Here is a 13,829-nt window from a genome sequence, read left to right as displayed (position 1 = left end):
AGCACCAAGAATTGAACTGGCCGAAAATTTCTAATAATTTCGTCTAAAAAAATACATTTTGTTGAAGAATTCCAATCCTTTACATTGTTTTTTTTTTTGCAACGAGGAGATTACCAGCCTTGAGATTCCAAACGTAAAACAAGAAGCAGGAACTTCAAGTCCACTAATCCCACTATAAAAAATCTCTAGAAATAAGATTTCATTTCCACAGTCACCTAATCCATCTTATCACCTCACACTTCCGCCTCTGATTCATCCTGGAGATTTCTTGTAGAAAGGGACATTCTCAACTTTTTTCCACAACACTCGGAAACACTGGTATTTTTTATCCATTTTTCACAAAAAAATAAAGATTTTTGTAACACATTTTATTTGCATTGGTTGCTCTCTTTCTCGCAATGATTTTTCTATACACATACTTTTGGGTCTTTGGTTCAACGATCATCATTCATCACCATACTTATCATACTGTCGCACGCGCAAGTCTCGAAACCAAAAAGGTGTAAACTTGTTTTGTTGTAAATAATAATAATTATTATAATTTTTAATAGAACGGAAAAAAACTTTTCTTCCACAGCATTGGTAAAACAGAACAGAAAAGAACAGGAGAAATATTACATTTTAAATGTTAAAGTTTGGTAACAGTTTTTCTTCTTTCCTTTAGTTTTTTTTTTCTCGCGTCTCGTCTCAGTGCAAAAACATTAAACTGGCTCTCAACCGCAAGCCGTCGCGATTCTTCTTCGTCTTCTTCTAACGTATTGTTACATATTTACATACAAATTTCACTAAATAATGCGTTTTTTGTGTTTGTGTGTGTGTTTTATGTCTGTGTGTTTTGTGTTTGTAGATGTTTGTGCGTGGGTGGTTGTCGCGTTGAGTCGCGTTTTGTTTAATTTACTACAAGCTACAAGATATAGGTAGAGTGAATCACTTCGCACAGGAAGTTCCCCCGCTTTTTTGTTTGCTTACGAAGTACAGTACGGATTAGGGTTTCAGTGGTAAAAGTGGTTTCTTTTTTTCTGAGGAGTTTTTCTTCTAGGGGTGGATAGGGGACAGAGAATAGCCTACATGTGATCACCCATGTTTGAAAGATTCAAAGCGCTGCGGCAGATCTGGTTGATCTCGGGATTACTGTGATTCATCAGGTGCATGTAGAGTTGCTTGTAGAGCTGGATCTCGTTGTTCTTTTCCTCGATTTTCCTTATGAGGACATCCTTTTCCTTGAGAAGTGTTTTGACCTTTTCTTCGACCTCCCGGGAGCGAACTTTGGCCTTCTCGCGGGACTTTCGGACGGCGATGTTGTTCCTTTCGCGACGTCTCCTGTATTCGTCAGTTCCCTTATCGACCATTTTGGCCTGAGACTTCCGGGACATGTGTGGTAACATTTTGTTGTGTTTGGTGAGATTGGCCAAGTGGGCAGCTCCGGCCAGATGTGGCAGGGCTTGGTGGTGTAGAACCGAGGCAGAAGTAAGGTTCGAGAAGGTATTGCCGTTGCCATTGGTGAGGAAGTTTGTGCCAACTCCGCCACCGCCAGCTCCTCCACCCGGTAGTTGATAGCCATTGTTACCCATGAACTGAGCGCCTCCATTCTGCAACTGACGACGGTATTCGTTGGGTTCGATTGGTTCTTCCTTGATGTTTGCACTGTCGGAGGAACCGACGCTGCTGTTCTCATCGCTCGATGTGTTGGCGTAGGTTGCTCCGGTATGAACCGGTTGTGGCATGTAGGCCAGAGATCGTTGATAGTTGTTGTTTCCATTGGTATGTTGTGAGAGTCGAGCTTGCTGAAGCTGGAGAGCTTTGGCTGCAGCCGTTTGAACCAATGGGTTTGTGACGCTTCCATTGGTACTGCCGACGGTAACCATTTCGGTGAAGATTCCGAGCGCCTCCGGATCGCGGAACTGATCATCGATCAAGTGCTGCAGATCCAAGGATATTTCCTGAGACGTGAGCTCGTCCAGCTCGCTCTGGGAGTACTGAATTTGCTGGAGCATTTGTTTCGAAAGAAGATTTCCGTTGGTTAGAACATTCCCATTTGATTGGGAGTGCTGATTGAGTTGAGCCTGCTGCTGTTTTAGCGCGAGCGTATTCTGATTAACCGCTGTCGGCGAATTGTTATTGTTATTCACTGTCGCTGCACTATTGTTATTGGTAACATTGGTGTTTGCTGCCATTGTTAATTTTTTGATATCACTGCGCACTTGAATTTGATTGGTATCGTACATTTGAGGCGATTCCATATTTTTCACTCACTTGATTTCCAATTCCCTCTAGCGTAACTTGAGCCTTTTTTCGGGAAACAAAACCCTTAAACTATTATGATAGAACACAATCTTTTCTGGTTTCGATTAATTGCACCCGCATTCAGTTGTTTCTATTGCACTACTTCACTGTCAGTCCATTCAGGTCCATCCACTTTTCATTAAGCTGAAAATGTTCAACAGTCCATTTCATACACCGTTTTCCATGTCACCAGCAATTAACCCAATTAATCACATTTCACTTCATTCTCTTCTGTTGTAGATCCAAAAGTAGAAATAATCCATTGTAATCCTCGTGGGGGAATTGCCGGGATGATTCAGCTTCCTTTCTGTAAACCACTGCTCGTATCCCGGAAAATCCTTGAGTACACACACCGCAAAACAAGGATTGCCAAATTTCAAAAATAAACTCGCTCGCCAATTGCGCGCCACTTCGCGGGGTTTGCTGCTTGTGCTCGCGCGCGTCGTCGAGATTGTTTTGGTCCCGTCGATACCTTTTTTGCGAAAGATGTTTATTGGCGGTTCACTTTCTTAAGACTGAAGTCTTAAGACTATGATGCAACTTGTTATATATTAACAACTTCTTCTTCACGAACCACACTGGGGCTGACTGTCCCATTCGCACACTCTCCCGGTCCCACGTGCGATCTCTTTCTGACCGCACTCGGCCGATTGCAGCGCAGCAGCAGGGCGATGGGTTTGCACTTTCTCACTAGGCCAGAGCTCCCCCCTTTCGACAGACGACACGAGCAATTCACAAAAATCCCTCGGATAGGGTTGTTCTTGTTCACTCTCACTTGGCGCTTTGCGGCACTTCTACCACCACCCAACAACCACCGACCGAACGCTCGAACTCTCAAACCCCAAACGTCTGAATCGGACGTCACACCCAACTAACCCCGAAGAGAAAGAATTGCCAGCAGCTTTCCAGTGCGGGGAGCATCGATGCGCTTTCCCAAACCGAAAAGAAAAAAAAACCTCCGCCAGAGAGCAAATCCACGCGTGATTTTCCTTCAATAATCGTTAAAACTACGCGTGAGTTGTTGACAGTCGAGTGGCCTAGACTTAAGTGAGGCCAAATGGTATTAAGCAACCGGGGGTATCGAATGTACAAAACCACCAAAAAACCAAAACACGGACTTTGCGCTCACTCTCTTTCAACCATAATAGAGCGATGGAAAATTGGGGAGCACAACGAGCGCCTCGCGGAAAATTCTCCCAGGTCGCTCAACAAAAGCGCATCATCCAACCGCGTGGTCGTGATATTAGGTAGGTCGGTAGAACGCTCGCTCAATTGCGCGCGGTTACCCTGCTACGTCATCGGTCATAACGGTGTTTTGACGCGCGTAACCGAGTGAGACGAGAGACCCGGAGCCGGTCGGTCAGTCGGTCGGTGACAGTATGGCTTTGAGAGTGAGAGTTTCCTCATTCCACAACGTCGTCGGTCGTGATCGATCGCTACTGCTACTATGCTGACTGACTGGCCTAGCTGTTAGCGTCATCGTTTGGTTCGTCGTGAGGCTTGTCGCCTCACCAACCAACCAGCACAGCATAACACAACTCTCACTCTCGTTGCGAAGTTGTTGGCTGGCCAGTCGATCGTTGGCTGGTAAGTTCGAACAGCTGGTTCGGTCCGGGCGATCCGATGGTGGTTTCGGAATGGGGTTAGCTGATTGGTGTAGAACTTCAGTTGAAGTTTAGGTGTAGGCAGCTTTAGTGAATGGTTCTATTGCAGTTTTAGGAGCAGGATGGATATTATTTTCTAACAACTTTTTAGTTTTGGTATTTTGCTTTCAAAATTTTCTTTTTTTTTTCTTGGATGGAATAATTGTTTAATTACACTAGTTTACAGCATTTTTGAACTCAGTAAACTGAAGGTCATTTCCAATGTAAAATCGGGCGCTGAATCCGAAAATGAAGTTAAAAAAAATCTCAGTAGAACCGTTTTTGAGTTATGCCTCAAATATGAAATTTCGAAAAAATTAAAAAAGTTCTTGTACTTAGATTGAAATATCTCGGACGGCATAACAGTAATTTGAAATCCCTCTTTTGCATATTGAAGGTAAATAAGTTTTCTATCGATCATCTGAACACTGTTTTTGCGTTTGACCAACAGTATTGTTGATATTAGTGACTTTATGAGAAAAAAATTATAAAAAACGCATTTTTTAAGAGAAAATTTTGTTTCAACGAAAGTTTTAGACTCAATGGTAGCATTTAAAAAATCTGATTTTCTTTTGCGCTTGAATGTCAATTTAAAACAAAGATTTCAAGTGGTTATTTATCAAAATCGGTTGAAAATTGAAGAAGTTATGGCTACTTTACCATAACTGAAATTTTTGGAGTTTTTAATAATTTAACGAACCGCAGTACACTTGTCATAGTATAGGAAGAGTGAAACATGATAAATCTCACTCGCTCCAAGTCAAAATTATTTATTAGCTTACCAGAAGGTAATATGTCAAGTTTCAGGAAGATCTGACCATAGGGAGGGGTTTCTTAAGTCTCAAACGTGAATAAAATTTTGAGGTATTTTGCCCGGAAGGAACGAAAAATACTGGTTTTTCATCAAAAATTTTTTTCATCACTAGCTGATTGTTTTTTATGGTTGATTTTCTTAAAGCCTAAATTGAGACAAATATTTCACCCGAAGACTGTAACTCGATTGGATTTGAAACAGAAAAGTTATTGCGGTTCGAAGATTGTATTTTGGTCGAAAATTGTCGTATAAAACGCAATGCGTAAAAAGTACTCATTGCGTGTTGGACAAAATTTGCGGCCTTCGAACCGCAATAACTTTTCTGTTTCAAATCCAATCGAGTTACAGTCTTCGGGTGAAATATTTGTCTCAATTTAGGCTTTAAGAAAATCAACCATAAAAAACAATCAGCTAGTGATGAAAAAAGTTATTGATGAAAAACCAGTATTTTTCGTTCTTTCCGGGCAAAATACCTCAAAATTTTATTCACGTTTGAGACTTAAGAAACCCCTTCCTATGGTCAGATCTTCCTGAAACTTGGCATGTGACCTTCTGGTGAGCTAATAAATAATTTTGATTTGGAGCGAGTTAGATTTATCATGTTTCACTCTTCCTATACTATGATAAGTGTACTGCGGTTCGTTAAATTATTGAAAACTCCAAAAATTTCAGTTATTGTAAAGTAGCCATAACTTTTTCAATTTTCAACCGATTTTGATAAATAACCACTTGAAATCTTTGTTTTAAATTGACATTCAAGCGCAAAAGAAAATCAGATTTTTTAAATGCTATCATTGAGTCTAAAACTTTCGTTGAAACAAAATTTTCTCTAAAAAAATGCGTTTTTTATAATTTTTTTTCTCATAAAGTCACTAATATCAGCAATACTGTTGGTTAATCGCAAAAACAGTGTTCAGATGATTGATAGAAAACTTATTCATCTTCAATATGCGAAAGAGGGATTTCAAATAACTGTGATGCCGTCCGAGATATATTAATCTAAGTACAATAACTTTTTTATTTTTTTCGAAATTTCATATTTGGGGCATAACTCCAAAACGGTTCTACTGAGATTTTTTTGAATTTCATTTTCGGATTCAGCACCCGATTTTACATTAAAAATGTTGGTCAGTTAATCAAGTTCACGATTTTTTCAAAATTTTGTAAACTAGTGTTATTGTTCTAATGTGCATAACAATCGTTCATTAAGCTGATGCTTAGAGTTCAGAATACGGACCCATATTAGAAATTCTTTTTAATCAAAAGACAATTTATTAGAAATAATTTGTCTTGTTTCAATTATATACATATATGTTTCTTATCAGATGGAAAAAATTAGGAAAAAAAATCTATTCCATCAAAGTTCACACAACCCTGAAATTTCAAGTACTAGATTGTATCAACAAATGTTTTTGTTGAGCAAAATAAGAGATATCATAGCAAGATTCATTTATTTTCCGCCTAAAACTGCAGATCACATAAAAAATTCATAAAGCTTTGCCATATTATTCTAAAACTAACTTTATCGTTTTCTGTCTTGATTTTTTTCTCACATTTTACCCAATAAACATCATGAAAAAGTTTTTTTTGAAGCGTTCAAAAAATTTCTTCCTCGCAATCAAAAGTAAATCCCGAAAGAAGGTGTTGAATTTTTGTCCAGGAGCACTGTCCTTGACCCACAGTGATCTACAAATATGAAATTTGAGTCTTCTATGCAACTAGATTGCTAGTCTTGTTGGTTTTCTTCACAAGCTCATTTCCTGATAAAACAACTTCATATGATTAACATTTTTATTCAATACGATATTCGAACCTTTTTTTTATTAGTATGTTCTCGCTGGTGGAAATATTAACGATTTTGAGTATCTTATTTACATTTAAAATAAACCGTTAGAAGTAAGGGGGGATGATCTTTCCATTAACAAAGTACGTTGCGGCTCCATCAAATCGGTTCTTTTGGTGTAATCTCCTGGTCTTGTTACCAAGGAAGGATTTATTTGTTACTATTGTAACAAGAATTGTGTTTTATTTGTTTTAGGAGGCTTCATTACTTTTTATCTTCTGTATTACCCATTCCACTGTTGCGTCACTTCATTTAAAAAAAAAAATCATTTTTCAATGATTAGTATAATAACTTTAGGAGTTTAAATTTTATTAGACAAACCATCCATCGCCGTGCTTTGCTTAAGTTAACCTTTTATTAGTTAACAAACCAAATTGCGCTTGTTGAACATTTGATTCGTGAATAAACGAACTATCATTGAAATGAAATTCTCATCGAAATTTTAAAACCATCTTTTTTAATCATAAAGCAGGAAGTTATTTGTGATTTGAATAAAACAATTGAAAAAAGATCAAGTTCTTCATGCATCAAATATATTATGAGAAAAGCTGCTAATTGCTTCTACTACGTGCTGACATAAGGCAAGCAAAATAAGTACCATTGAAATAAATGCAATGTTTTAACATGGCATATTTTATAGTAAACCTTTTCTTATCAAACAAATTTACAAATCTTTCTACTATTTTTTAAATTAAAATTTTTTTAAAAAATTGTTGAAATTTTCACCTCAAAGTATTTAACTAGAAAATCCAAATCAATCCCCGTATTCACATTAAATTCCACAACTTCACGGTTTCAAAATAAACAAAAAATAAAAAAAATAATACAAATTAAAATACAGACCCCATTCGTTTTTGTAAACACGGCCGAACATTTTTTGATGCAAAGATCGAATGTTGTTAAAATTTACCTTTCTTTACTTTTTCCTCTAATAACTACAAACCATGAGGGATTATCATCATCAATTGGAATATTGTTTATCGCCGCGCTTTAATGTAATTTGAATCATCGACGTTTTTCGGCGGATTTTAGAATCAAAAACGTTATTACCAGTTGTCCAGACGTTTCGAGCTATTATGGCTTTCGCTCCTCTTCAGTGGACACTAAAATTATATTTTAAACAATGAATTTTTGTCTAAATTTATAATATTTAAAATCTTACAAACTACTGACCTTCGTCTAATTAGAGGTGACAACAATGTAGTCAATAGGCAGATAGACTCCTGTAATTTTAAGACAGCTTACGACTCTGTTATCAAAAAATTGTCACAAACACTAACATACAAATGTAAACGAAAATCAAAACAAAATGTCCCGAATCAAACTAGTATAGACGAAGGCCAGTAGTTTGTAAGATTTTAAATATTGTAAATTTAGACAAAAATTCATTGTTTCAAATATAATTTTAGTGTCCACTGAAGAGGAGCGAAAGCCATAGTAGCTCGAAACGTCTGGACAACTGGTAATAACGTTTTTGATTCTAAAATCCGCCGAAATACGTCGATGATTCAAATTATATCATCATCAATGTAATTTTAAGTCAATTTCCGATCATTTTGAGCCATTTTTTTTAATTATTTTTTAATCATGTTTCTGGTGCATTTAGAATTTTTCTTGTATTGTTTATAGTTTTCGGGTTTTATTTGCTACTAGCTGACCTGGTGTGCTTTGCTATACCATTAAACAAATTATATTTTCAGAAATTATTCAAATTGTTATTGTTTTGTTGGCAATGTTTCAAATCAAATTAAAATATTATTTATAAGCAACCGCTTGAAAATGAGAGCTGCAGCTGGAGTTTCGAATTGTAACACAAAGATGTCCTAAAATTATTTTCTGAATCTTGATCTATAAATTTGTGTAGAAGAGCTGATAATTTTAATCTGTTTCTTTAAGCTTCGCCCTGAAAAGAAGGGACTCAAATTAATCGTACGCAAACAATCTAACTTATAAAATAAGGTGGTTTTTGCTTAATATGTTCTGGATTTATGCTAAAAAACTGAAAAGAGCCCCCTGTTCTTCCCTTTACCCCCTGCTGAATGGGGGGCCCATATTAGAGATTATTTTAAATCAAAAGGCAATTTATTAGAAATAATTTGTCTTGTTTCAATTATATACATATATGTATGTTTCTTATCAGATGGAAAAAATTAGGAAAAAAATCTATTCCATCAAAGTTCACACAACCCTGAAATTTCAAGTACTAGATTGTATCAACAAATGTTTTTGTTGAGCAAAAAAAGAGATATCATAGCAAGATTCATTTATTTTCCGCCAAAAACTGCAGATCACATAAAAAATTCATAAAGCTTTGCCATATTATCTAAAGCTAACTTTATCATTTTCTGTCTTGATTTTTTTTCTCACACTTTACCCAATAATCATTATTTAAAAGTTTTTTCAGAAGCTTTCTTAAATTTTCTTCCACGCAATCAAAAGTAAATAAAAAGGAGTTGCATTTTTGTCCCGGTGCACTGTCCTGGACCCGCAGTGATCTACAAAAATTAAATTTGAGTCTAATATACAACTAGATTGCAAGTCTTGTTGGTTTTCTTCACTAGCTCATTTCCTGATAAAACAATTTCATATGATTGGCGTTTCTTTTATTCTATACGATATTCGAACATTTTTTTACGTCAGTTTGTTCTCGCTGAGGGTAATATTAGCGGTTTTGAGTATCTTAAATAAATTTGAGCTGATCTTATTTACATTTAAAATAAACCGTTAGAAGTAAGGGGGGATGAACTTTTTATTAACAAAGTACGTGGCGGCTCCATCAAATCGGTTCTATTGGTGTAATCAGCTGGGTTGGTTACCAAGGAAGGATTTGTTCGCTACTATTGTAACAAGAGTTGTTTGAGGGAGGTTTCATGACTTTTCATCTTATGTATGACCCATACCAACGTTGCGTCACATCATTTGGAAAAACTTGTTTAATTATTAGTGTATTTAATAACTTGTAGGAGTTTAAATTTTAGCAGACAAGCCATCTATCGCCGTGCTTTGCTCAAGTTAACCTTTAATTAGTTAACAAAAAATGCGCTTGTTGAACATTTGAATCGTGAATAGAGAACTTATCATTGGAATGCACAGTGGTGTAGAACATCAATCTAGTTGTACGAAATTAATAGCGCCCAGGGATGAAGAGATTGACATTTGATGTCTTCAGCAGCATTGTTCAGTTTTACATGGAGCATATTCTTTTATCAAAATTTTTACCGAGATAAAAATGCCTACTTTTTTGTTTTTCAAATAAGGGCTTTGATGTCTTCGACAAAATTGTTTATCTGATCAAAATACATAAGTTTGTTGAATATGTTAAAGTTCCATCACATCATCCTCAGGAGTTACAGTCAAAGTAAAAAAATCTCTTGAATAAACAGTTTTTTGAAACTGAGACGTTGTAGATTGGATAAAATGGGTCGCTGTCTTTGAAACAAAGTTGTAACAAGCCACGATCTACAATTGTCTCATACATTATGATGGGTATAGAAGTTGCTAAAGCCCTATAGAAAGCATTTTGTGTATTTTATTGGCAATTTTGGAAGGCTCGTTCATCGAAAAGTGCATATTTTCGCAACACCCCCTCTTTTGTGATTATTTTTGATGATAAGCGGAACCATTTCCATTTGAAATTAGTGGGAGAACCGGTGGAACTAGAAAAGATTGAATGATTGAAAATACACTTTTTAGATATAAATTACCTTTTTTACATACAAAAAAAAACGTTGAAAACATTTAATTTATTTATAAAGTGTTGAAAATTGTAACCCTTTATAAATAAATTAAGTATTTTCAGCGTTTTTTTCTGTAAGTAAAATAGGTTAATTTTGATCTAAGAAGTGTATTTTCAATCATTCAAATCTCTACTTGTTCCACCGGTTTCCCCGCTAGTTTCAAATGGAAATGGTTCCGCTTATCATCAAAAATAATCACAAAAATGGGGGTGTTGAGAAAATCTGCACTTTTCGATGGAAGAGCCTTCCAAAATTGCCAATAAAATACACTAAATGCTTTCTATTGGGCTTCGGCAACTTATATACCCATCATAATGTATGAGACAATTGTGGAACGTAGCTTGTTACAACTTTGTTTCAAAGACAGCGAACCATTTTATCCAATCTACAACGTGTCAGGTTCAAAAAAGAGATTTTTTTTACTTTGACTGTAACTTCTGAGGATGATATCGGTGGATCCCTCGGTAAAAATTTTGATAAAAGAATATGCTCCATGTAAAACTGAACAATGTGGCTGTAGACATCACTAGACTATTAATTTCGTACCGCTAGATTGATGTTCTGCACCACTGTGGAATGAAATTCTCATTGATATTTTAAAACAGTCTTTGTGAATCATAAAGCAGGTAGTTACAACTGTCTCAATTAACCTTTCAGATGAAAATAGTATTATAAACAATAGTACATAGAATTATGAGCAATTTAACAAACTCTTTTCCACAATTGGAAAGAACCTGGCTTAAGAGATTCCAATAGATACTGAAAATGATCATTTGTCTGAAATATAACTGGTAGAAAATACAATTTTCTTACGGCCAGATAGTGTAAACGAGGATCGACTAGTGAGTTTTTCACTTAAGAATAAAAAGGGTCATGCACCAGATGGTTCCCTATTAATGTTCTGAAAAAATAACCATGAACCATTCTTGTACATACTTACACAATATTTTAATCAAATTTTGGAGTCAGGAGTTTTCCGAACTGTCTGAAATTTCCAAAATCGACTGTAAATTCGGTGCTGCAACGTTACCGGGAGACCAAATATATTTTATTAATATATTTAAGGAGACCCTTACGGTAGATCGAGTAAAACAAACCAGACGTAAAAGTGGAACATACGACCGGAAGCTGCGAGCGAAGGTAATTCGATCAGTTCACAATAATCCTGGAATCTCCTTGCGTGATTTGGCGAAAAAGTTCAAGACGAACCACAGTACAGCTCGACGAATTTGTTTGCGAGAAGGCTTGCGGTCGTATCATGCAAGCAAACACTCGAACAGGACGCTGAAACAAAACCTGGTTGCCAAAATCAGGGCAAAGAAGTTGTACGAGAAAGTGTTGACCAAGTACAATGGATGCATTTTGATGGACAACGAAACTTTCGTCAAAATGGATTATGGACAAATACCCGGTAACAAATTTTATCTTGCAAAGCGTGAAGGGAGTATTGCGGGTAGATTCAAGTTTGTTTTTTTTTGCAGATAAATTTGCTCGTAAGTTGATGATTTGGCAAAGGATCTGTAGTTGTGGGAAGAAGACTAAGATTTTCATCACTTGGGATACAATGAATGGAAATGTTTACAAAAAAGAATGTCTCCAGAAGAGGGTTTTGCTATTCATTCGGTCCCACAAAAGTCCGGTGAAGTTCTGGCCGGACCTGGCAAGTTGCCACTACAGCCGGGATGTCGTTAAGTGGTATAAGGAGAACAAGATCGATTTTGTTGAAAAAAGCATCAATCCACCAAACTGTTCGGATTTTCGTCCCAACGAGAAATATTGGGCAATAGTTAAGGGCAAACTGAAGAAATGTGGCAGAACCATAAAAACCCGCTCAAATGGAAAAGTGGAGGAACAAGATGGCGAATGAGGTTACCAGCAGTACTGTGCAGAAAATGATGGGTGGTATCACAAAAAAGTTCTAAAATTCATCCGAAAAGCTGACAAATGATTTTTATGTATTTTTTTCCTTAAAGTGCAATAAAAACTCTACAAAATGACATTTTTACTTTTATTGTACGTTATTTCTTTGCGAAGAAATGATCTATTTTATCCAACCAGATTCTATGTGAAACAGACTTTATGTCTATGACAATCTACACTTAATTGAAAGTATTCAAAACCTCCATTTTACTACGGAGTTGCAAACTCATAAAACTCGCCAGTCTGATTTCTTGCAACAAAGCCGATCCACAGCATCATTATTGCAGAAAAGAATTTCGATTCTTGGACCTTACTAAATACAACATCTCACCAACTGAAATTAAAAACATAACCAATCGTCCCATGTTAAAAACCAAAGTGATACAGTTTTGGAAAGAAAAATTGAACCATTATAACAGTCGATCATCAACCAGTCTTTGTTTTGTTTATATTTTGTAGATTTGTAGCATTAATATCTTATATTATTATTCTTAAAAGTTTTGTAGTTTGTATTTTATCTTATTAAATTATTGAATATAACCTCAAAAAATAAAGAGTTTAGTGGAGAGCGGGGTATTGTGGGCCACTCTAAATATCTCAGCTATATGTTGAGATAAAAATCTCAATCCAACTGTCATCGTCGTCGCATTGCGTAAGCATGTTTTTCTATATGTTGTTGACTTACAATGTACGCATCGTATGCTTCTTTTTTTAACTAGCCTAGAAAAATGTACTTACATATTTAAAAAAGGTACATCTTTGTGGGGTATTTTGGACCACCTTTATGTTGGTGTTTTTCTACACACTCAGAACTTAAAATGCGTTATTTATATATGCAAAGTTTTCTTATGTCAAATTAAGAGTTATGAAAAGTGATTTTTCCATAATTCCTCAATTTTTTATCCAATAAAAGTGCCATATTTTAAAATGCTCAGAACTTGGTGAAACATGTACATATGTTATACGTTAGAAACGTATAAAACCATATCATTTGTCATCTTCATTTTTATATATTACTAGCTGACCCGGTGTGCTTTGCTACACCTTCAAAATTTAATCGAAGTTTACAATAAAAATCCACTTTTTCTTAAACTTTGTTTTCTGATTTCAAAACACTTCCTTGAATTTGTTTTCTAATCATTATTGAGTATCTAAAATAAAGACTCATTGTTTCTTCATCCATAAGTTCCTAAATTCTGCCACAATAAATGGTTTACTTGTATAAAAGCCAAATGTGGTTCCACTTGCTTGATCACTTTCCATGTCATGAAAAATATAATTTTGAGAGTCCCTCTGTTTGATACTCAAGAAACCATTTCTCGTATCCCAATCCCTCCTAGGGTGAGTGCTCCTATTTTGGACCTAGAGCCTACTTTAGTCCTAAAATGCCGAAAATTGTAAATAATTCATTTTACTGGCATAGAATAAAGATATTCCTATGCACACAATGAGCCCTTATTCTTCCTGAATCCTATCGTATCATTTTTGTTATTAAAAGTCTTTCTGATAAATTTTTCAACGATTTCAAAAATGTACCTTCTCATCAGTGGTAAATCAGACAGCTCAATTAGTGGGGCGCGTATTAAGAA

General features: G+C 35.8%; 1 protein-coding gene across 1 annotated transcript; it reads right to left on the bottom strand.

The window, feature by feature from the left end:
• Positions 1–344: 344 nt before the first annotated feature.
• On the bottom strand, positions 345–3,315 carry LOC129745965 (CCAAT/enhancer-binding protein). The gene has a single exon (XM_055739369.1). It carries the CDS (start codon positions 2,238–2,240, stop codon positions 1,065–1,067), a length of 1,176 nt encoding a protein of 391 aa, XP_055595344.1. The 5' UTR covers positions 2,241–3,315; the 3' UTR covers positions 345–1,064.
• Between the last annotated feature and the right edge of the window lie 10,514 nt (positions 3,316–13,829).

Source organism: Uranotaenia lowii, chromosome 2 (genome assembly GCF_029784155.1).
Source record: "Uranotaenia lowii strain MFRU-FL chromosome 2, ASM2978415v1, whole genome shotgun sequence".
NCBI lineage: Eukaryota > Metazoa > Arthropoda > Insecta > Diptera > Culicidae > Uranotaenia > Uranotaenia lowii.
The sequence above is the reverse complement of the archived record's forward strand: the minus strand, read 5'-3'. Positions and strand labels throughout refer to the sequence as shown.

Bases quoted from the DNA above. Each gene is read 5' to 3' on its own strand.
- LOC129745965 (XM_055739369.1), bottom strand. From the start codon at position 2,240: ATGGAATCGCCTCAAATGTACGATACCAATCAAATTCAAGTGCGCAGT.